Source organism: Chiroxiphia lanceolata, chromosome 6 (assembly GCF_009829145.1).
Source record: "Chiroxiphia lanceolata isolate bChiLan1 chromosome 6, bChiLan1.pri, whole genome shotgun sequence".
NCBI lineage: Eukaryota > Metazoa > Chordata > Aves > Passeriformes > Pipridae > Chiroxiphia > Chiroxiphia lanceolata.
This window is the reverse complement of record NC_045642.1, coordinates 7,672,839-7,695,779: the sequence shown is the minus strand read 5'-3', so window position 1 is coordinate 7,695,779 and position 22,941 is coordinate 7,672,839. Positions and strand designations below refer to the sequence as shown.

General features: G+C 39.6%; 1 protein-coding gene across 1 annotated transcript in view; it reads right to left on the bottom strand.

Moving 5' to 3' along the window:
- Positions 1-6,372: 6,372 nt before the first annotated feature.
- ELP4 (elongator acetyltransferase complex subunit 4) overlaps positions 6,373-22,941 on the bottom strand; it is a 140,848-nt gene continuing 124,279 nt past the window's right edge. Inside the window, 1 exon segment of the mRNA XM_032691814.1 lies at positions 6,373-8,740. Coding sequence (XP_032547705.1) covers positions 8,609-8,740 — 132 coding nt within the window. The 3' untranslated portion in view covers positions 6,373-8,608.

Here is a 22,941-nt window from a genome sequence, read left to right as displayed (position 1 = left end):
GGTAAGCACCAGCCGGCATGTGCCCTGCTCCAGGAGGCAGGAAGAGCTGCCTTCTCACCCAGGCTGTGACACAGAGAGGGGATTTCCCCTCTACTTTTCATTTAGAAAGTCAGCAAAACGCCCCTGTAGGCTGGTTTACTTTAGGCAGCCTAACGTGGGATTTATCCGTGGGGGCAAGATTACAGTAGCAGAGAACAACCCGGGACTGATAACACACATTGCCTCCCCCCGGCTTTCCAGCCATTGGAAGTCCTATTTCATTCACTTTCCATGGCCAAAGGTGTCTGGGTTTTTTCTGTTGTTTGTTTGGTTGGTTTTTTTTGTTTGTTTGTTTGTTTGGTTTTTCTTTTTGTTTTGTTGTGTTTTAAATTGACTTTTCCAGTATTACAGACTTAAACACATTATCTCCTTTTCTCCGGGCAATACCTGCGAGTTTAGAGTTTGCTAAGGTTTACATTTGTTCTGCATTTTCATGGTACAAACAGTACTGGGAAAACTGAAAACGTGTCATTGTTTTTAATTTCTTTTTTTTTCCAGTTCGTTTCCATTTGCTCTTGTCCTCGGCTTCAGCAGTTGAGCCTTGTGCCATGTGCAGCTGATAAGGCTCCTCTGCTCTGGGAATGGTGCAGGATCTTCCTTTAACATAACTCTTCTTTGACAAGGCACCTGCTTGCTTAATAATGAGCTCCTGCAGCCGTGTTCCTAATCAGAAGTGTGACTGGCACCTACAAATACCCAATTCAACCCCCCTCCCCAATCAGAAATAGGCATGTGAATCATGGGTGTGAGAGCAGAGTCTGTGGTGGCTGTTTGGCCTTGTTCAGACAGCGAGTATTTACGTGTCTTGCTGTGGAGAAAAGGCAGCCATGGGAGTGTTTCTGTGGCTGAAGAGGGCAGGAACCCCAAAACCCCTGCACTGCCCAGAGTGGTAGAGGCAGAAGAAATGCTCCTCCTCTTTGGGTGGAAAACAAAGCATGGAATATAATTCCATTTGGATTAACGCTGGAGGACGATGCTAGGAAAGTCTCTCACGTTATTGTTCCGTGTTTCTTTGAGAAAATAGCAGAGGATGGAGCAACCTGCACGAGCTGCATGGTAGTAAAGATAGCACAGTTTGGATAGGAGCCAGTTTGGCAAGTTCCGTGCTTTAGAACATGTTTTAAATTAATTCCTCCCCTAATATTCTCTTAGTTATAAAGAAAGTAAACCCCAGCAGACAGTCAGGGTAGCTTACCTAGTTCACTATCCTTGGATAGTTTTCAAAAGCAATCATGTGGAAGGTGAAGGTGTTTTCATAGGGTCTGCAGAAATGAAACCTCAAAGAAATGAAATGATCAGTCTGTTAATATGTACAGCTGATGTGTTGTAGATTTTCATGAATCCTCCAGCTGCCACAACCCCTGTTGTTTCTTTGGAAGGTGGCCCTTTGGAGAAAAGTCTCCGGGAAACCTGCTTTCCCCTGAATTTCACTATGAACCTCTGATGACTGTATTTCAGGGCCTTCTGTACTACTCCCTTTCCCCTTCTTGGTACTACCCTCAGTGAAAGGATCGTGATTTTGAAGGTGGTGAAGGTGAAAACGTGTGTGTGATGCTGATGGGCTGTGTGCTGGTGCTGCTCTGCTGGGCTGGTAGAGGTCTGTGGTTTCTCAGGTGCTGGAGCCTCACCTCCAAAGTCGAATTGCAGGTGGGTCAGATGGTGAGCAGAGGTTTTGTGAGTGACCCAGGAGGATTCTTGTTACCTTCAGGTCCCTGACAGGAGCTGTAAGTTGCATGAAATCCTCCAGCAGAGGTTGCAGTTGCCTCCAGGCACCTGACAGACCTCACGTACACTCTGGCAGCTAAAATTGGTGAGGGTTGCAAATTGCAGTTCTTCCTCTCCTGGGACATACGAGCTTTTCCAGCTGCACCAGAGAAGTTTGCAGATTCACAGATAACCTCCTTCAGGTCAGGCCTATGCCAATGGATTTTGAGAAGTTTATGAACAGTTATTCCATAGAAATTACATACAGGGCAACAGAAGGACTCCGAGTTACATGGAACTGCATAGAGTAGATAAACACCTTCAGGTTGTTACAATAAATATGTTATCATAAGCAAAGAAAAGTTATATTTCTCTCTGTAACTTTTTTTACCCTTTATGTTTTTACCCTTTAGATTCACTCATCAAAGTTGAACTCATACTTGGTCTGTATTCTGCAGCCTTGTGTTTCAAATACTGCAGGGGAGGGTTTATTTATTTTTAAAACTCCCCCTGTCAGACTGGATTAAGTAAAAACCCCATCATTTAAATTTTATAGTTTTTTTGCTTTTAAAGAAGCAAGTTGTCCACTCTGATTTCTCTGAATTTAAGTCAACACTGTTACTTTGCAAAATACATAGTCAAACCCTTAGATTCCTATTTAAACTAAGTTTTTGCTGGGTCTGATGATTTCCTAAGTTATGATTCAATTGCTCTGCGTTGAACTGCTGTTGATTTACACCTGTTTGGGAAAGGATATATTTAAAGTCTTCTACAGGATATATAGAGTCTTCTACAGTCAAGAGCTGCAAAACAAGCCCCTCATTCATCTCTCTTGCCTCTTTTACTGTGCCTGCCTGCTGTACTCTCCTGTTTGTACACAGGTAATTGTGGCTGCCTCCATACTGCTTGTGCTTCCATCCTCTTTCCCTGTGTTTTGCTGTGACAAGTTCTATTTGTTTGTCCTAAGCTGGTGCAATGATAATGTTTGAAGCTCCTTGTCTATGAACCTCTGCTAGTTTGGATGAATTCCCTATTTTTGAGGTGGCTCCTGGGAAGACTCCCACACAGTATCCCACACAGATGGACTTGCTACTCCACTGTCTCCACGAGTGTGCTGTCAAATTCCTTCCCACTCAAGTAATTTTCCAAAATTGCTGGGCTATCCTGGACATAGGCTAGGAAGCACCATAAATGGGAATTTCACCATGCTGGGGAGTTCTTCCAAACGCTTTTCTTTGTCTGTCACTCCCTATCTGGTCTTGACTGAGTTCAGTTTTATTCATTAGTGCTGTGTCCAGTTCTGGGTTTCTCAGTACAATGAGAGGTATGGAGGTCCTGGAGTGGGTCCAGTGGAGGGCAATGAAGATTAAGGGACTGGAGCATCTCTCGTGTGAGAATGGACTGAAGGAGCTGGGCCTGCTCAGCCTCGAGAAGAGATGACTGAGGAGGGACCTCATCAATGTCTGTCAGCATCTGAAGGGAAGGTGCCAGAGGATGGACCAGGCTCTGCTCAGTGGTGCCAAGCGACAGGAAAAGAGGCAATGAGCAGAAACTGATGCCCAGGAAGTTCCACCTGGACATGAGGAAGAACATCTTTCCTGTGCAGCTGGCCATGCACTGGGACAGGGTGCCCAGAGAGGTTGTGGAGTCTCCCTCGCTGGAGATATTAAAGAACCATTTGGATGCAATCCTGTGCCGTGTGCTCTGGGATGACCCTGCTTGAGCAGGGAGGTTGGACCACATGACCCCACTGTGGTCCCTTCCAACCCGACCCACCATGTGATTCTGGGATTAGTTTACCGTTTCCAAGCGCAAGGCCATGCTGGTGGCAGCAGTTTCATTATACACAGTGGATAGCAGAGGTACATTTGGTGTCCAACCAGTGCATCTGCTGGATCCATAGAGATGCTGAATGAGCCCAGAGAGGAAATGGACACACTAAAACTTGCCTGGTCAGGAATCAAGTGCTGCAGCTGCAGCTTCCAGCTATGGCTGCTGGCTGGAAACAGTGGAGCTAGAACTGGCATGAAGTCCTGCTAGAAGGATCCTCGTCCTACTGATTTAAAACAGGCCAGGAAGGCAAATTTGTTTTGGAGTCCCAGGCCAAGAATGAAGCCCTGCCCAAACAGCCCTGGCCTACGAGTAGTAGCTCTGAGATACTTTGCTAATATAAATAAACCCATACTAAGAACTGCAGAAAAGTTTCACTCAGGCAACATATCTCAAACAAGTTGACAGCTCTTTCTCCACACAATATGCTTCCTTAAAATATTGGCACTGAAAACTGCTTGATTTCATATCTAAACCCAACCCATTCATTCTTTCTGTTCTTCTGTAAGCCCAGCTCGATGAAACTTCAGCAAGAGCTTTCTCTAGTGCATTTGCTCCAACCTGACTCCAACTGAAGCATCTGAAAGTGTACCAAAATTCACCTGTTTCAAGATTTTTAAGATAACACCTCTGATGCTGTAAGTGCTGAGAACATTCTGAGGGCATGAACATTCAAATTCTGCCACCATAAAAACTTTTTTTAAAAAAATTCTTGCCCTGTTTTGGATTTTACATGTATCTTCAATGTCAGAACATATTAAAATACAATTTTTATTTTTAATTTTTTTTTTAAATACAGAGAAATATGCAGCTACAAATTCTCTAGATTTGCTAAATTGTAAAAAAAAAAAGTCCTCTGGCCCTTACCCTACCAGGTGGCTTCTGATCTAAACCATCACTGGTTTCTCTGGAAGACTTTTTAGACTAAGCTGTACAGGTCCAGAAAATCCACACGCAATAAAATGTTGAAAACTCAACACTCCCCTTAAACTGGGGGTCTGCAAATTACTTTGATGTCCCTAATATCTTTCAAAATTGTTTAAAGGCAAAGTTTGAATTAGCAGCCAAGTTTTCATCAGATGCTCTGGGATGCTTGATGCTCAACACTCCTGGAAAATCTACCTACTCAGAAATATAGATTTTTTCCCCCCCATTTTTGAGGAAAACAAAGAAGAGCCCAACATTTGCTTATATCAGACTAGAAGCTGAAAAAAAAAAAACCAGAGAAATTTTTATTTTCTTTTTCTTTCCCTCCATCTGAGCTGCCTTTTTTGGTAAGATGAAGAGGATTCACTTTCATTCTTTTTTTCTACAGAGGTACATTTATTATTAAATAACCACCATCATGTGCTCAGTGTGATTAAAAAAAGAAATGTAGGCCTTGCACTCAGGTAGCTCACAAGAGAAAATAAAACCCCCAGGAGATGTCATGGGGGATAGTACTTGCTTCCAGAACCTCTTAAAGGCATAAAGGCATCTTCTTTCCTATTTCTGCTGTGCTCTGTAGTTAAGATGTTTCTCCAGCACAGGCAAAAGAAGAACACTTTGCTAAATTTCTAATATATGATCCTGGAGAAATACTGGTTTAATATGTGTGTCTGTGTGGGTTTGAGTTTAGTATGTGTAATACACCTTGTGGTTTCAGAAAAACTTGGATAAATGCTCACTTTCCAATGTTGGCATAGTAAAGGATTTTTTTCAGTTAGACTTTTGCATTTTTCCAAAAGCTGTGCTTGGAACAACATCACTATTTAATATTAAATTTAAAGATTAAACCAGTTGCATGCTACCATAGGTATCAAATCTGAAGTAGCTGAATGTCCATTTCCAGATGCCTGTAGCTACTGTTACAGAAAATTGAATTCAACTGCAACCTTGAAATTGCTTTTGAAATGTCTTTACAAACAGAGAAAAAAATTTACCTACAGTAAATATTCTTCTCATGTTCCAAATACTTATATTTTGGAAATCTCAGCATAACAGAAATTAGATAAAGAATTCTTATCTGACACATTAAAGGCAAAATGTTTTAAATTTCATTAGTGCTTTCCTGACTGTGTGTCACAATTCTGCAAAGATCAGGTGCTCGTGCTGAATTGGGAACGTCTTCACTGGGATGAATCTATTGTTTCCCTACTGAGTTTGGTGGTTTCAGTTCGCAGCCTGCTAAAAAAGTGGGAAGTTCTGCTCAAAAAATTGCAATAAACAAGAAAACCTCCTACCACAATCTCTGGAAAGGAGCCCCCTGAGCAAAGCGAAGAACGCACAGACTTTCCACCCAAGCCAGCAAGGATGTGCCAAAAGAAGCTGGTAGCACATTGCAACAGCCTGTGGAAAGAGGCTGTGCCCATCCCTCGATTACCTGGGCTGCACCCCTTAGTCAAATATTTGTCTTCAGATCAAGAGAAGAAAGGACTGAAGGACGTTTTGTGCACAGGAGCCCGACGGTCACAGAGCGGCTGTGGGGAAAAGGCCCAGGAAATCACCAGGCCAGAGCTTCTGCAGCTTCCCGGGTCAAAACTGCTTCTGGGGCAACCACTGGAATCTACACTTTATCTACACTGTATCTACATTCCCTCAGGTAGCACGTTCATAGCACTGCTTCACCCATCAGTTTACTGGAGTAGCCAAGTCACTGTCACGTGCTGCTGCAACTGAGCCGATATTTTGGAAGGAAAGAAGAGGAATTTCGCTCCACGTCTTTGCCTCAGGTGAACAACACTGCACATCTCTGTTCTCCAACACTTATTTTACAAAGCATGTTTAGCGACTCAGAAGAAAACCAAACACTAAGGCAGATTTGCAGGAGGAGTTTCTTTTATTGCTCAAAATATTTGCCAGCTTTAATATCAACCTCCTGAAGTTTTGGAAACTGAAGTTTCATGGATGCATGAGACACACATATAGACATGTACATACATGGGATACATATGCTGCCTGCTGACAATTTTCAGTTAATACATTAACTAGGCATGGACTGTGACTTTTATGGTATTTTCTCCCCCGTGTGTTAAGTGAATGACCTATTTAAGTATGTTGTCAGCAATTTATATGTCTTGTGACTTTATATTCCACAAAGAAATACCGTGTTTCGTGTTATTTACATTAAAAAGATGTACTATGTAAAACTTCACCTTTGTTAAAAATCACTTTATCCCAAGTGTTTAAATTATTTCATGCTTTCAGAAGGCACAATTAGAGTATCTAATGAGAACTTCCATTCAGTGCTACATATAATACAAAAAGAGAAAAACTGTTTGAGACATCGATGATAATATTTTAAATATGTTTGCATAGGAAAGTAGATGTCTTTTTTCTTCATTAAACTGACAGTTCAGGTCTGAAACTTTATTTTGAAAAGATTTAAAAAGGATTTGTGTCTTTAGAAATAAAAAATATAACAGGCATATCTAAAAAATATAGAAGAGAAAACCTGATTGTTACTACTAATGAAATAGTTGATGACAAAATAGTAGTCTTTTTGATTTTGATCACAAAAAATAAACTGGTAGTGACAGGATATGATGGATAGATTTGACATCCTGGCAAATCACTGTCATTGATTCAATTATTCTAATTCAGAATAAAAGCTGTATACAGTATGTGTTTATGCTACAGTGGAGTTTTTTAAGTGATTGACATTCATCATATTAGTTAGACAGTTTTAAAAGCTATGTCTTTGTTTTACACAGCGTTGTTGAGAAAAAAAATAAAGTAGAACCTGGATTGCAGGGGAAAAAAAAAAAGCAAACCACTTCCCCAACTCTTGGTTCCAAACCCATCAAAATATGTTACCATTATTGCATCCTATTAACACATTCTTTGAAGACTCAATTTCACTCCAGCCATGTAATACACTATTATAAAGACTAAATTTTGAAACTGTAATGCAATCTTACAGCTGGGTGGCTTGGAAGTTCTGCAGAGAAGAAGATATTACCTTTCAAAATGGAAGTCAGCCCCAGAAGAAAGAATGCAAACCACTTTAATTCACAGGTCAGCTTTGCTTTACTGTTCCTTTGTGTGATGGGAGACACGCAGAGATACACACAGAATAGTTAGAAGTTCACAAATTGTATATCTGAGGGGAGAGAAGCCTGAATTACTTGTACATTCTGCCCTGCTTCAGACCAGCATGCTGTGATATCCTTCCCCGAGCTCAAATGCACTCTTCTGGTTTCCTAGCATTAATGTAGCTGTCGGTTTGAATTTCAATCTTGAATTATGTCTGTTGACATAATTTCATAGTGCTGACTTCAATTGTTTAGGATTACTGTTTTGAACTACATAAGGAAATCAATTCTTTCCTCTCTGGTTAGTAAATTCCACTCAAGTGCATTTTAATGCATGTAGCAAACCATCAGGAAAAGCAATTATCTGTAATATAATCTGATTTAAAAAACAACCATTCTTAATTACTGGCATATTAGAATAAAAACTATCTTATGTATTTTAAATTTATTATTACATATTTAATAAACTAATGTAAAGATTTCCTGAAATTTGAGAATGGCATTTCAAATTACAAAAATGAATGTTTTTAGAACTATCTGGTTTGCTTTCTTAATAACACGTGACAATGAACTGCTTAGTTTCATTCCTTTATTGCAATAAACCATCCAACTCATTATTCATACAAAATATTAAATGTAACTATATAAAAAAAAATCTATTGGGAAAAATAATCCCTTCATTTTTTATAGTGTAAAAAAATACAGAAATGAAAACGGTAACAGTAATTTTCATATTTTAAGGAAAGGAACAAAATACTGTATGTTTCCAGTGGAGCAGAACAATGGTAGGACCCAACATAAAAGGAAAAACCCAAACAAGACCAAAATCAGTACAAAGAAACCAGCATACAAAAAAAAAAAGAAAAGAAAAGAAAAAAAAAAAAAGAAGGCATCATACGACAACATGTATTTTTAAAGACTGTGTGCTGGGTCAAATCATTAAGAAAAATATTTATATAAGTCATTAACACTCATAATTAGAGTGTCATATAAATCTGAGTGAAACTGCTAAGGAGAAATCACTAGAAGTCCAGGTGCTTCTTGCCGATGGCCATCGCACCACATCCTGAGCTCAGCAGTTTGGCGGATCCTGCCAGGTCCTGTTTGCTCGCGCGGCTCACTGTGTCTGACAAGTCTGGAGGCAAATGCAGCCGCTGTGGCAGGAGATTTTCAGGAGGGAGAGGGAGAGAGAGAGAGAGAGAAGAAAGAGAGAGAGGAAAAAAACAGGGAGAGGAAAATAAATAAATAAAGAAATGAATGCAGTAGGATTCATTTTTTCACAGCTTATCTCGAAATGCAGTCTTTTTCCTGACTGATCGGTGTTTACTCACACAAATAAAAACACTTCCCAGGCATTCCTTTAGGCTGACCTGGAAACAGTTTTGTATGTTTTCCATACGTTGGATTCTGGTGCACTGGAATAGATTTTTTTTGCCTTACCAAAATTTTCTAAACAAAATAAAAATTTGCTCAAGATATTTAATCATATCTATGGGCATTTTTCCTTTAAAAACAAGTGTTTTGCCTGTTTGTCAACCTCTACATCAAATAATTTGATTTCTATAGCTACAATATAAGCGTAGTTTTATTTCAAACATGCACACTTTGTGGCAGAGCCTGAAAATAAATTATATGATGGTTAAGAGATGGAGAGGGCTCACCCTGGCTGCAGCATTATTCTGCTACATGTTTCTTCTTCATATTCTACTTCTAGTTGCTAATAAAAACAAGCAGTGATAGAGTTGCACATGTATAGGGCAATCATATATGTTAATCAAAGCTTGCCCTCCCTAGTGGGTTGTAGGAACATTACATCCAGTTTACAGATGGGGAAACAGAGACATAGTTGTCCACAAGCACATGGTCCTTGCATAATAAACCTTATTTTTCAACTATGGCAAAAATATTTCTACCCTCTCTCTGAGGATCTTTTACACTGGAGATATGTAAAAGACATGAAATTACCATTTAGCTTTCGTAAAGTAAGGTGAAAATGAATGTAAAGCTGAGGCTTTACTTAGTTAATTACTGGTTCACTTTTGGACACAGCGAGGCACTGAAAGCCAGTCAGATGAGACAGTTGAGCATCTTCTGCACAGTGCAATAATTTATGAAACTGGTATCATGGAAGGAGAATATTTCTTGAAAGATTTAGTAGGCAAAGGCTAAACTCTGGGGTTCTTTTGAAATGTACAGGCTTCTGAAGGGAACAGGAGAACAGCAATGGCTGTGTGGACTATCCTTATTCTCATCTTTTGCCACAGTTTTGCTTTTACGTAAACACAGCTGCCTTTCATTCAATATCTTTGAAACTTTTGCATGATAAGATAAGAATTCAATTAAAAAGTATAAGAAATCTTTGTATTTTCAATGAGCTGAGCTGTTCAATTCATTGCTGGCTTTGAGCCTGTGCAATTAGGCATAACTTGAGGGATGCTCTCAAGTGCTTCCTACCACTCCTGGTTGTGGGCAGTACTGGGAGAAGAATGTGTGCTGGGTTGTTCTCTTCTCCAAGGGAAGGAAATGCATAAAGTAACGTGTGAGAAGCAGGAAAGCCTGTGTCCAGGGTGAGATGACATATCTCAGTGCTGAAATAGGAGAAATGTGTGTATTTATTTACAGCATTTTGCCTATGAAGCACAATTTGGGTACCAAAACCCACTCCCCAGATACACCACAGAGTAAGTGTGCAGCTCTGACATTTCAGGGAGTTAAATCAGAGCTGTGGTGCAGTATCCTTCACTCAGAGTCCTCTCCCTATTCCGAGGAAGGTTAAGCATGGTAGTGGATGTGAACTGTAGTCCAGGATGCTTCATCTCTGCATCAACACAACACAAACCAGGGCACGAGCCTGTCTTTGGCCGCTGAGAAAAACATTTGCTGGGAGGAGCCAAAGTACAGCTTGGATTCTATGAGGGGGGCTGGAACCACTGAAAACCAAGGAGGAGGAGAAGCTGGGAAGTACAGGGGAGCACTTGGCAGATCTTTCAATCACATTTTCTTTCAAAAAAAAGTGTACAGTGCTCTGCTAGCAGAGTACAGGGTATGTGGGAGGCGGAGAGACAAGTGAACTAATCCAACCTTCTTCCACTCACTGCAAGCATCTCTCTGCCCTCACCAGGAGGCAGCTTCCTCTAGGGAACATGTAGTAATGCTGTCCTCCTCCTGCAACTACTGACCCTTTTGCCAAGTCTGCCAAATGGATTCAGAGCAAGGTGATGAAGAGCAAACAGAACCGAGACTCAGCAAACTCATCTTACACAGGGACTGACCAATATCACAGATAGGGAACAACTCTAAACCCTGCCACACTGGCCTGGACTTAGAAGTGTGGTCAAAAGAAAAGAAATTTTTTATATTTACACAGTCATTTGGTTCATTTGCTAACATATATTATAAACAGAAAATAGACGGAAGAATATTTATAAATTTCCAATGACTTACAGGTAGAAAAAGTAAAAAATTAAAGATCCTCAGATTGGATCTTGGAACTGAATTAGGCTTTTAGAGGTATATTTGCTATGATACAGTATTTCATTATACAGGCATATACTCTTCTTCCCCCATCTTATTCACTGGAGAGGATGCACACCGCTCATTTAGTGACTGGCTATTCAGTATTTTATTTTCTTGTCACTGTTTACTCTGAACTTTCCTGACATATTTATTGTACACTATTCAAACCTTGTTCTGAAGACAGAATGGCTTTTCAATAGCACATGTCAGTATATAGCACTTGAATGCTTCATAAATACCAACTGTGTTATTTTCCTAATATTCTTGTGAGAGAAGGCAGAAAAGTCACCTCCATTTTACAGATGGAATTGAGGCACATAAAACACATGGCCAAAGGTACCTACTAATTTCAGAAACACAATCTGAGGCATTTAGGACTTGCTTTTCCAGAATGTTTGGCATTTTACAGCATTTCACATGATAAAATGCTAACTTCATTTGCAGCTGTGAGTGCTTAGTACTTCTTCAAGAGCTCCAATTCAGGCAGTCAGAAAGTGGGAGACACAAAATAAGAGTATAGAAATAAAAATGGTGGGTTCAAGCAACGTGATCACACAGAAGCTCAGTGGTATTGGTAGAGACACATCACACCTTCCATGATATCCTTCAATTGTCTTAATTACAAGCCCATCCCTCCTGCAATCCTTGCCCTCTCTACAATCCCAATTTTCAAGCATTATAACAAATTGCTGGTTCTCCAGGAAGCATATTGCACTGCACATACCACATTCATCCTCACATCAGACACATTCTGAACAATAAACAACTCTAGAGTCCTTTGAAAACAACCGAATATTATCCTGCCATTAAGATCTGAATCATTGGACACACACATGCTACTTCTCAATAAAGCCTGAATAGGTTTTTCAAAATATCATTCCTTACATTTTTTTGTGTGCAGATTAAAAACAAATACAGGGTTGACAATATTAACACTAATAAATATTTTAGCACCGTTAAAAAAATATTCTAAATTTTAAACCACAAATGAACTGGAAATTCTTCGCATGGCATTATACAGACATCCACAGGTTAAAAACCAGGCCTTTATTTTAGGCACCAGTGGGGACATTGTCATCCCTTGAACTAAGGCAGTGATAGCATGAATAGGCTGTGATCCTTTCTGAACACCAGCATCACAGAATGATCAGACATTCTCACAGATATTTGCTGACCACAGAGAAACAATCACATTTAAAGTCCCAGTTAAGGGCAAAATGTTTTCCGGGGGACAGATTTCTCTGCTATTTCTGAGTTTGTGACCTCCATCCCTTTTGACCCCTCTTTCTCTTATCAGTCTGATAAGAATCAGGCTGATTTTGCTCACTTCAGCAATCCCAATCCTTCTTGTCCAGGCCTCCCATCCCACAGCTGGTTTTCACGACAAAAGCGTCTCTTCTCTGGTTCTCTGCACCCCTCAGCCTCCCCCCCCAGCAGAGGCTTTCTGATTCCAAGCTCTTCATTCTCTCTCCTGCCAGTCTTGGGTTTCTCCTGCCCATATTCCATCCCCTGCTTCTGTTTCTAATGCCCAGGTCCAAATTCAGCACCAGTCCACTCTTCCTTGCCTCAATCCTCAACTCCTTGTCTTCCTCATCCCCTGTTTTGTTCTCCTCCTCCTCTTCCCACCTGTTCTTGATCTGCCCTTTCTCCTGCTGGCACTGCTGTCCATTCCCATTTCCTGCCCCTCTCCTCTGCTCAGAGTGTGGGCACAGGCAGTGTCTCCCCTCCTGGTCTGAAAAGCAGGAACATGCCTGGAAAAGGGTCAAGCTGAAAAGGCAGCACTGAGTGTGCCTGGGCCAAACGGGTGAGTTTTTGCAGGGCAGAAAAACCCAACCCTGGTGTAAATGCTAGACATAAAATTGTACATTTTCATTTGTTCTTTTAAATAGTTTGAGATTTGCACTAAAATATTCCAGTGTGTGGATAAACACAAAACTTCCTGTAGCTGAGAGCAAGCTGGTAGGGCAACGGTGTTTTAAGGGAAAGTGGTCATAATGTGGCAAAAGTGAACATGCAAGTTAAAATAGCATCCTATAATTACCCTCCCTGTGATAACTTCTTAAAGAATGCATCAAAGGAAGGTAAAGTTTGTCAGTGTAAAAACTAGAGAATGCTGGAGTAAACTTCCTTCGTGCACAGTTAATTGTGTATCTGCATTATTACAGTATGTTTAATTACATGATCACACACTATTTTCACCCACGGAGGCTGCCAGAAAGGTTCAAACCCAGGATCTTCAGAATCAGACTCCAAGTTTCATTCACTCAGTGAAGAAATAACTGGCTATGGAAGAAGGCTATTATGGAACAAGGCACAGCCAGGGAAGGGGGATGATGGGAGTGCTGGTTCTCTGTTTCGGGCAGTCCGGAAAGGCTTTGCAGGATAGGAACAATTACCCTGAACCCAGCTAAGCACACAGCTTTAGGGCATGCATTACCAAAGGAAAACACTTTAGACAAAACTTATTACATACTTTGCCTCTGCTCCTCCCTCTGCCTGAAGAAAACTTCTAATTACTTCATTTGTTCTCAAGGGGGGGGGGAAAGAAAGAAGGCAGAAGTGGAAGGTAAGAGTATGGAAAAGGACAGCTCAGAAGGGACAGGGAGCAATCAGGGAGTCCAGTCCCAGCACAGGGGACCAAACACAGCACTGATGCCTTTCTGACACTGGTCTGCCATGTAAGACTGGGATGTAAAGATCCATACCACGGCTGTTCTAGAAACTTCCAGTGGGCTGCTACGTTTGGGGGGGGCGCAATTTGCTTTTTAAATCCTAGTATACAAAAATACCAGCAAGTGCTTTTCCCAGTGTATCATACTGTATCAAGGAGATTGATTCAGAGGTTTATTATAAAAAAGCCAGATTTTCCAATGTCAAGCCTTTTTTTCCACTTCAGCGTTAAGAGGACTGGCCAGCAGTTTTCCTAAAAACCTCTCCTGATGTTGACTATATTTTAGTTACAAAACATCTAGAAACCTAGTATGCAGGCTAAAGCCTAGTATGCAGGCTTTAACTGACTATGAGAGGAACTGAAAATAAAGTAAAGATCATATGACTGAACTTAAGTAACCAGTGACAGGTTAAACAAAGAGTTAGCTACAAGAGATAATGTTAAAGAACTGATTACTGTACAACTATACACACCAGCTACACATATTCTTCTGAGGAATCTACTGGCACTGCACTGTGGAGGCACCTAGTGAAATCCAATATTACACTTACACAGTATAAAACCCAATCAATTCCAAAATTACTGTGTGTCTGTACAGATTGTTTTTACACAGGCTAAAATACGCAGAAATAATTGAGGTGGAAGACACTCAAGATACAGCACAATTTCATAAAATTAATTGAGGGCTACTAAAATCACATATTCTGTAAATTGCTTTAAGCAATAAAGAATATAAAATTCTTTAGCAACAGTATGATAAGCAGATATACATATATTTGCAAAGATCTAAACCACAAGTAATTCTGCATATTACTCCAAAATCATTATTATATTTTCATAGCTATTATAAGTGTAATACTGTAGCAAACAAATACATAATAACGTGAGAGATGCAAAATCACTGAATCTCATTAAAAATGAGGTGGTAGTTTGTTCTTAATTTGATTCATATTAAAGTAATTTCAGTGAAGTCAACCTTGTGAGTGTTAACAGTTACACGAAGCTTTAGCAGCTGAGCCCAAACTTCCCAAAATTAAACTTAATAAAAAAACCCCAAATCTTTACAATTCACTTATTTGGATCTTTGACCAAAAAAAAGAGAGCTTATTAGTCTACTATGGCTGCAGCCCTGCCTTGGGGCAGGGAGATGGGTTAATGACCTCTCTAGATCCCTTCTACTTCCATTTGCTGCAACTCCATGAAGACTGAAGTCACCAAAGCCGAAGGGATTTGGTTTAGGGGGAAGAGGGGGGTGGGGAGAAGAATTTTAGGAATGCTGGGAAAACGAAAGATGCAGACTCTTAGTTGGGGAGCTTTATATCCTACTTACTTCTCTTTGAAGAGAACCCTTGCCATTCCATAAAGGCCACACAAGACAGAACGGGAACAGTCCGTAGCACAAAGGCTGAGGTCCTGCTACTGTTCCCCTCTCTGTTGATGATGCCCACAATGCACCACCTTGCATTATGTTTTCCCTTTTAAGTCTTTTTATTATTACCTCACTTATAATTACCTGTAATCACTTCTATTATCATACCCGGGAAAAGACTTCAGCGTTTTTGTAGGTGTCACAGAAAAGGTGGGTTTTAAAAGGAGATAACACATTTCAGGAGCACCTCAGTCTTTACTGCTTTCTTAACCAGTAGCCAGCTGGTCTTGGCAAAACCAAAATACTACCTTTGGGCTTAATACAAACACAACGACGTGCAGGTGTGAAACTAAACGTCTTCTAGAGAGAAAGTTGTTTTCAAATGTTTGACATGGAGGTTACTACAAGTTCTGGCTTCTTCTCTTGCCAAGCTCGCCAACTGAGATACATACATTGTGATGAAATGAATTATCTTTTATATGACATGTACTCTGTTGGAGTGACATATCAAAGTTACGTTGACACAACTTTGTAACAACTCACATACAAAAATATCGCTATGAAAAGACACAAAATTTTAATTAATGCCACAAAAACTAAAAGCGCTTCCGAGTCAATGTAAGTTCACTTCTTGATGACTAAACAGTAAGCCCTTTGCCACTGAAGACGTCATGAGCTACCTCAGCAAGAAACAGAAAAGTCATTCCAACTGGCCTAGAGCTGTGTCAGGCAGAAATCACATGGCAGTCATGAAATCTGGTTCCCAAATAATGAGAGTGTCTCACAACCGACGATATTTATCTTGTGGAGAGACTGGTGCCCAACTCTTCTCCTGTAACCGCATTTTGGTCTTAGACAAACTATTTTTAAACTCATTTACTATGAGTCTCTTATGTTACAACTTTCTCAGTATTTTAACAAATTCAGGAGATAAAACAGTTGGTAACTATTTTTCTGTATAATGGACACGAACTCAGTTTCTTCTTGTTCTGCTACATTCACAGATGCTACATTACCACCTTTAGATCACAGCAATGGATACATTTTCCAAGCTGGCTATAAATACAAAAGACTTGACTTTTAAAAAGAACATTCTAAAATTTTCTACTTTTGATATAACTGTGACTGACTTATAACAAATCACAACTATATCAATCCATGTTAAAATAAGCACATCTACAATATGCATGTCCTTTTTTTTTAAAGGTTGAAGCATAATCCAAGCCATGAAAAATAACTATTGTCAACATCAGGTGTTGAGAGAGGGCTTCCACTATGAATAGCTGACAAATATACTTCTATCTATATATCTCTGTCTGTCTGCTAAAGGATGGATGATAATACTGAATATATTTGAATATAATTCTAAAATTCTTATTTTTCATCACTTAGAGAATGTAAAATAAAACAAAACCAGGGCAATTCTGTCACCTCATTTACAGGACATTGATGTTTTGTTGGGGGTTTCCAGCAGTACAAAGAGATTATTTAAACAGCATCTTCAAAGACACCTGGCAAAATTAAGAACCATTAATAAACATACTTCCTTTTGTGATAGATTTTGTAAAAAGCTGTTTTACCTTTCAGAAACCAAATCTTAATACGTGCTTTTTCCACGCAGCTTTCCAGTTTATCTGCTTTACAGAAGGGATATGATAATATCCAGGAGAATTCAACTCAAACTGTGCTGCTTTGTTTGGATGTGCCACATGGTGCTGTTTCTGTTTTCTGACAAGAAATCTGTATTCCTGACCCTGAATTTAAAGCTTAATTTTATAACACTGGCTGTTATGAAGTGAAAACCTTTCAGAGATATCTGTACCAATACAATTCAATTCTGTACATGTCTGTGTAAAATGAATCCCTAGGGTATTTTGGGTGGCTGAAGAAGTTCCAGTCAGATGTGAGTAGAGATGAGTGGGGTTTTGTATGTGCAGCACCAGTCACTACTTTTCAGTGACAGGAAAGGAAAGTACAGACAATTGTCCAAACAAACTCATTCCAAAGGAAAACTCCAACATGTTAAAGATGATGTGAAGGGACACAAGTGAAAGATAAAAATATCAGGAAGATTTACCTTCTCTGATGCCTCAGAATGCCCAGTGTTGGGCACCACAAAGTGCTCTAAATCACATGTACAAGTAACAGCCCTGCTTCATGTTATAGCTGTAGTCTCTGGACAATTAAGAAGCTCCCTGTGATGGTTATAGGCTGCCCAAGGACTACAGATATTCAACTGCTTGTCTGATCCAAAGTTCAGAGAAATACATGGTAATCTGACAACCAGAACTGGATAAATACTTACACAGCACACTACCGTAACACTGATACAGCTTTTATCACGCTCATGTTGAAAGACTGTCTCTGTCCTGAAGAGTTTACAGTCTGAATACACAAAATGGGTAAAAAGGAAGAAGTGAGAAACAAAATATCCAGGCAGAAGGAAAAATGTCAGGATATGTAAATACTGTATTACTCCCAAAGCTTTTTTTTCCCCTCCTAACTAAAAGAGTATTGCTTAGAAAGGTGAGTGAAAGACAACAGACACAGGGGAAGAAATTAGGTGATAAAGGGCTGAAGAAAAAATGGAGTGAAAAAAGGGAAAGATGGAGAGCAGGAAGAGATATATTAATCTAGGTGTGTTATAGTTGAGATTGGAATACATTGTCTAAATCACAAAGGGAAACACTGTTCTAAATTCAAAGAGTAGTTCATGAGTCTGATGTTATCATCTGTGTCCAGAGGAAGAAGAATAACCTTCCTCCTGTGGATCTGTTCTTTTTGCTGAGTTTCTCCTCCCTGAGCTTATGTAAGAGGAGTGTGGCACCCGTGATGCAAGTCTGAGTAATTTTAGGGCTCTCAGGACAGTCTGGGTGGATGCTGATGTTAATGTCACATTCTCTTCCCTGATGGATTCATTCAACCTAATTGCAGCTGTCTACAAGTCAGCCCTTCAGTCTAACCTATACTATATACTTAGGAGGAGATGAACCATCCTTGCAAGTGCTTGTCCATATCTGCTGATTATTCAGGAAACCTGAGTGACTAGCTTAAACTAAATTCTTAACTTGGAGTGTAAAAGGTCAAGGGGAGGAATTCAGTCCTACAACGACGTGAAGCATCTCATTGAGTCAGTGCCTCTGCTATGCCTACTCTTTCTTTGAATGACATTGCAGCATGCCATGGAGTACAGATTTCATATCAAACCACAGATGGCTCACTGGAAACGTTCCAGTGTTGCTGGTGGTGCCCAGGATGCTCTACAACAACTTGAGTCTCACTACTGGGAAGCCTGAGAAGTGTTCAAGGCACTGTGTGTACAAACAAAAGCTATGAAAGTGAGGAGGAGGGAGAAATAGCATTCAGAGCAGAAGCATCTGTTCTAGGATTACAGTGTTATTGTCACCCTCTACAATTTCAGCTAAATTGAAAAAGCTAAACAAATATTTGAGTTTGCATCCAAAACTATCTGTTAAAGTTCAGTGTAATTTACCAGGCTTCTGTCTCAGTTCCTGTCATGTTTCAGAACACTCATTAATACCCCCATTTAAAAACCATTACTGGGGGTGTGCAAGTGCACTGAATAACTGATAATATGTAGTCTGCCTCTTGGTAAAATTGTCACTTCACAGAAAGGTTCTGCTCCAAGACAGGTAACTCACACAGGCAAGTCTCTTTACAAAGTTACAAGTGCATTTCGATGACCGGTTTGCCAACTCTAAAAAGAGAGACAACAGGAATGCAAACAGATTTCTGAATTGAACAGTTCTGCCAGCTATTGCTAAAATACACATTGCCTACAAGCTGCCATGGGTTTCCAGTGTTTACTGTCTACAGATCCTCTGAAGTGCTCTCCTAAGAAGAGCAGCTCAGGGACTCTGGCCCAGCCCAGCTGTCGGCTGCCTGGATGCTGCCCCAGCTGTTTTTCTAGATGCTGTACACACTGACTGTGCTGATTCCCTCCTAAACATCAGTGGCAGAAGCTGTGTGCACAAACACAACCCCAACACCCCCAAATGCACACATTACTCATGACTGCATAGGAGCTCCTGCTCATGGCTGATGTGCTGACGTACAGAATCTCTCCCAGACGTGCACTATTGCTCTACAAGGCACCGAGACAGTGTGAGCTGTATTGTTTTACATTTCACTACAAATGTGCAAACCACCCCTACAATATGTCCCTGAATGCCTCTGTTTGAAGACAGCAGTGTCACAGGTTTGGCAAGTCACTGGTTATGAAGAAGGAGCATGAAGGGGGGCAAAATGTAAATGCTAGCTGGGAAGTGTGGGGGGGTGTATTGTTGTTTTATACTGGGAGTAGCCTTATGCTCTGTAGTCTATTTACTTTTTTTTAGGTCAGCTAGAATTAGAAAATTTCCATTGCTAGGCAGCCCAGCACATCTGTGAAGCATTTCTGGGCGTTCAGACCTGAAGCATGTGCTGCCCAAAGGGAAGATTCATTACCCTGTGTCACACAGCCCATCGGTCCCTCCCCCGGACGGCACGAGGGCTTCGGCAACAGGAGAGCGCCGAAACTTCGTGCAGAAACACATTACATGACCAGAACACAACAATTAGCACATTTGTAAAGCTTCAGGGATAGGAACAATTTAATAGCTTTTTAAAGCAGACTAATTTTCTGCAGCTTTTCATCCTTTTTTTTTTTTATTATTATTATTTTGCTTTTCATGCACAGGCAAGTTCTTCTTTGCTACAGGTATTTTCTGAGTCTGCCTCGTGGGATTATTATGTGTGGAAAAACACAGATTATTCAGTCACTTTAAAACTGTGCTACAGAAATGAAAAAGGGCTACAGAAGTGCAAACTATTGCTAGTAATCTGGGTTTTAAAAGCAAGTATCATTTAGCTAGATAGGTGCATGGCTGGTTTACAAAATTCTGCACATTTACAAACCAAGGCTGCTAAACATACGACTGGTTTGTTTATGTTTGCAGCTTTTCACAAGCTAGAAACTTCAGCTCTGCAATGGCAAATGCCACTGTCAGACACTTCATGCTAAGGCAAAAAGCAGGCCAGAAGAGGGGGGGGGAAAAAAAAAGGTATTTCTGCTATCATTGTCTTCTCATCCTAAAAACTGACACTGATATAGGAAGTATGTTCAGTTCCCTTAACTCCTAGGTAAGGATATAGGTATTATGTAATTCTTATTTTAATATCTCTTCAGCACTACTACCCCATGACTCATGAGGGCTACACATTAAAACTCCAGCTAATAATGCCTTTTGTAGCGTTACTACCGAATAATCTCTAGACTTCAGAAATCCCTGAAGTGTAATTTAATATCTGTAATATTGGATTAGCCTGTGTTGGTATGAAAATGCACAGTGGCATATTTTTATTCAGTGGTTGATATTACTTATAAAAAAAAATACAAAAATTGCATTGGTGATCAGTGCTGCCTATCCTTTGAGAAACTAATGCTTTAAAGGAACTTTAAGCACAGAATAACAAGTTGCTGGGGAAAGGTTAAAAGACAGGTCATGCTAATTTCTTCTTAAACGACTTTGTTTCAGACAGTAGGTCTCAGTGTAAATGGAAACAAATATATAAAATGTGAATGACAGAAACTGGTATCACATTAAACGCAAGACTTTTGTGACTAATTTTGATTAAAATAAACATTACTATTTATCTGAAAGTTAGAGGCAGGGCTGAACATTTGAGATGATTCCTACATCAAAAATGTGTTTTGTACAGAAACTATATGTCAAATTATAGCTATTTGCTTTCAGCTGTTTCTAGCAGTTATTTGTACTTTTCATGTGTCAGTATTTTTTTTCATTTCACTTCTTTATTCTGTAGTACAAGTAAGTCTCTTTAGAGCAATAAGATCTTTAAAATCCCTTTAGTGTTTAGAAATGTCAACAATTCAGTAGATTATACTTGATGAATAGGCCAGATAGAAAAAACCTGCCTCAAGTTTTTATCTCAAGAGAAGTAAGGTGCTTTGAAGAGCACTTGATTTGAGATTTAGAAGCCTGCCACTATTCAGCCAGACACTCTTGAGAGCTGTTAAGTCCTGACCCATAGCACGAAAACAGGTTGGAGGGAGGGAAGAAAAACCAGTAAGAAATATATTTTGTGCTCCCTGTGTAATTATTTCTTCTAAATACCATTTAAGCACTTCTTCCCCTAAATAAGTAAAAACCTAAGAGACCAGGCAACCTTATCAGACCATCTTATTTAAATATTTTGAATGTAGCTGGAACTTGCCAGGGGGAACAGCCACAGCACTGGAAAAAGATGAGGCTCTAAAGGAAAAAAAAAAATATCTAAATGGTTCTTTCCATTTGAATAGACTGCACTGACATACTAAAGCTTCGCATTTTTGACAAGAGACATAGAAAACAAAGAGGTTTTCACTTCAAAATATGCAGTGGAAGAATATGAAATGGTTTGGTTTGCTACAACTACAGACAAATATTTTTTTCATCCTTCACTATCACTTCCACAGCCCACAACCAACCTCAATACCAGACTAAAATGAATTCATTCAACATCACAAAGCAACCAATTTAAGATATCTGCCCACCAGTAACAATATCAGATGAAAAGTAAGGCAAGTTGTAAGTCAGCCTGTTTGTAGGGATATCTGTTCTTAACAGATTATTGAGCTTGAGCACATGCTCTCTCACTCGACTGTACTTCAGCTTTATAACTGGTTCCATGAATAAGAACTTAGTTAATAAACTAACAGCAAGTGACCACATTATTTGGGCAAATGTCTCATCAGTATCTCCTGCCCTACTTTCTGCATCTCTGAGTTTCATAGAGATATAAAAGAAAAGGCAAAACTAGGTCATTCCTGGGCTGAACAAAAGAATTTTTGTAGTAGTATAAATTACTGACCTTTCTAATAAGTCTGTCCTTCCCAGCAAACCAGGTCATCCAATCCAACTCAACTAATTAATGGTATCCTCCAATAACTAACAGTACTGAAGTACACAATCCAGTGAATTTGGGAGAAATGTTTCTGTGGCTTTTCTGAAGGCATTACACTTAAGAAACACTCTTTTTCCTAAATCAGAATAAATTTTGGGGGGTGTGTTCAGTTATCAGCATATTCATTATTATTAACAGCAGCTATTTTGTACTCATTGACAAGCACCACTGTACCTGAGCCCATCTGGTATCCTGTGGGGTCCTTTTTACCTGAAAACATTCACCATTAAGTCATCACCTGTATGCTCACTGAACGTCACAGATTTCTCAGTCTCTCTAACAGAATGATAAAAATGATAAGACTTTTTGATGGACATGCAAACAGGAAACAATTTACTCAGCAATACCACTGGTGGTTTTCATGGCCACAAGAATAACAGGACATAAAGTAGGAAAAGAGCCTCCAGGATCACATTTCTCTGCTATAGATCCAGGACACTGCCCCAAAAGCACCATTATGAGCAGTCAGACTAGGCTACTGATTGCAGGAAATTACCATTTTTAATTCAGAAAAATTCACAACTCTGAAGTTACCAACAGGTAAGTTTTGAGATGCAAAAATCGATCAGTATTATCTAAAAAAAGTGCTTTCCTTAAATAATAATAATTAATCCTCTCTGTTTAGGATCATTATTTTTAAACTACTTGCAGTTAGTAGCACTCTAAACACAAGTTTCAAATACAAAAAGTATTAATTAGTTACCCCAATAAAATAGTTTATACTACACTTTCCCTTTACTCCTTACAAAGAACTCCTCAATAATCACAAGCATTTCTGAGGAGAGAAACATTATTTCACTTACAATTTTATTAAACAGACAGTCTACTAAAAA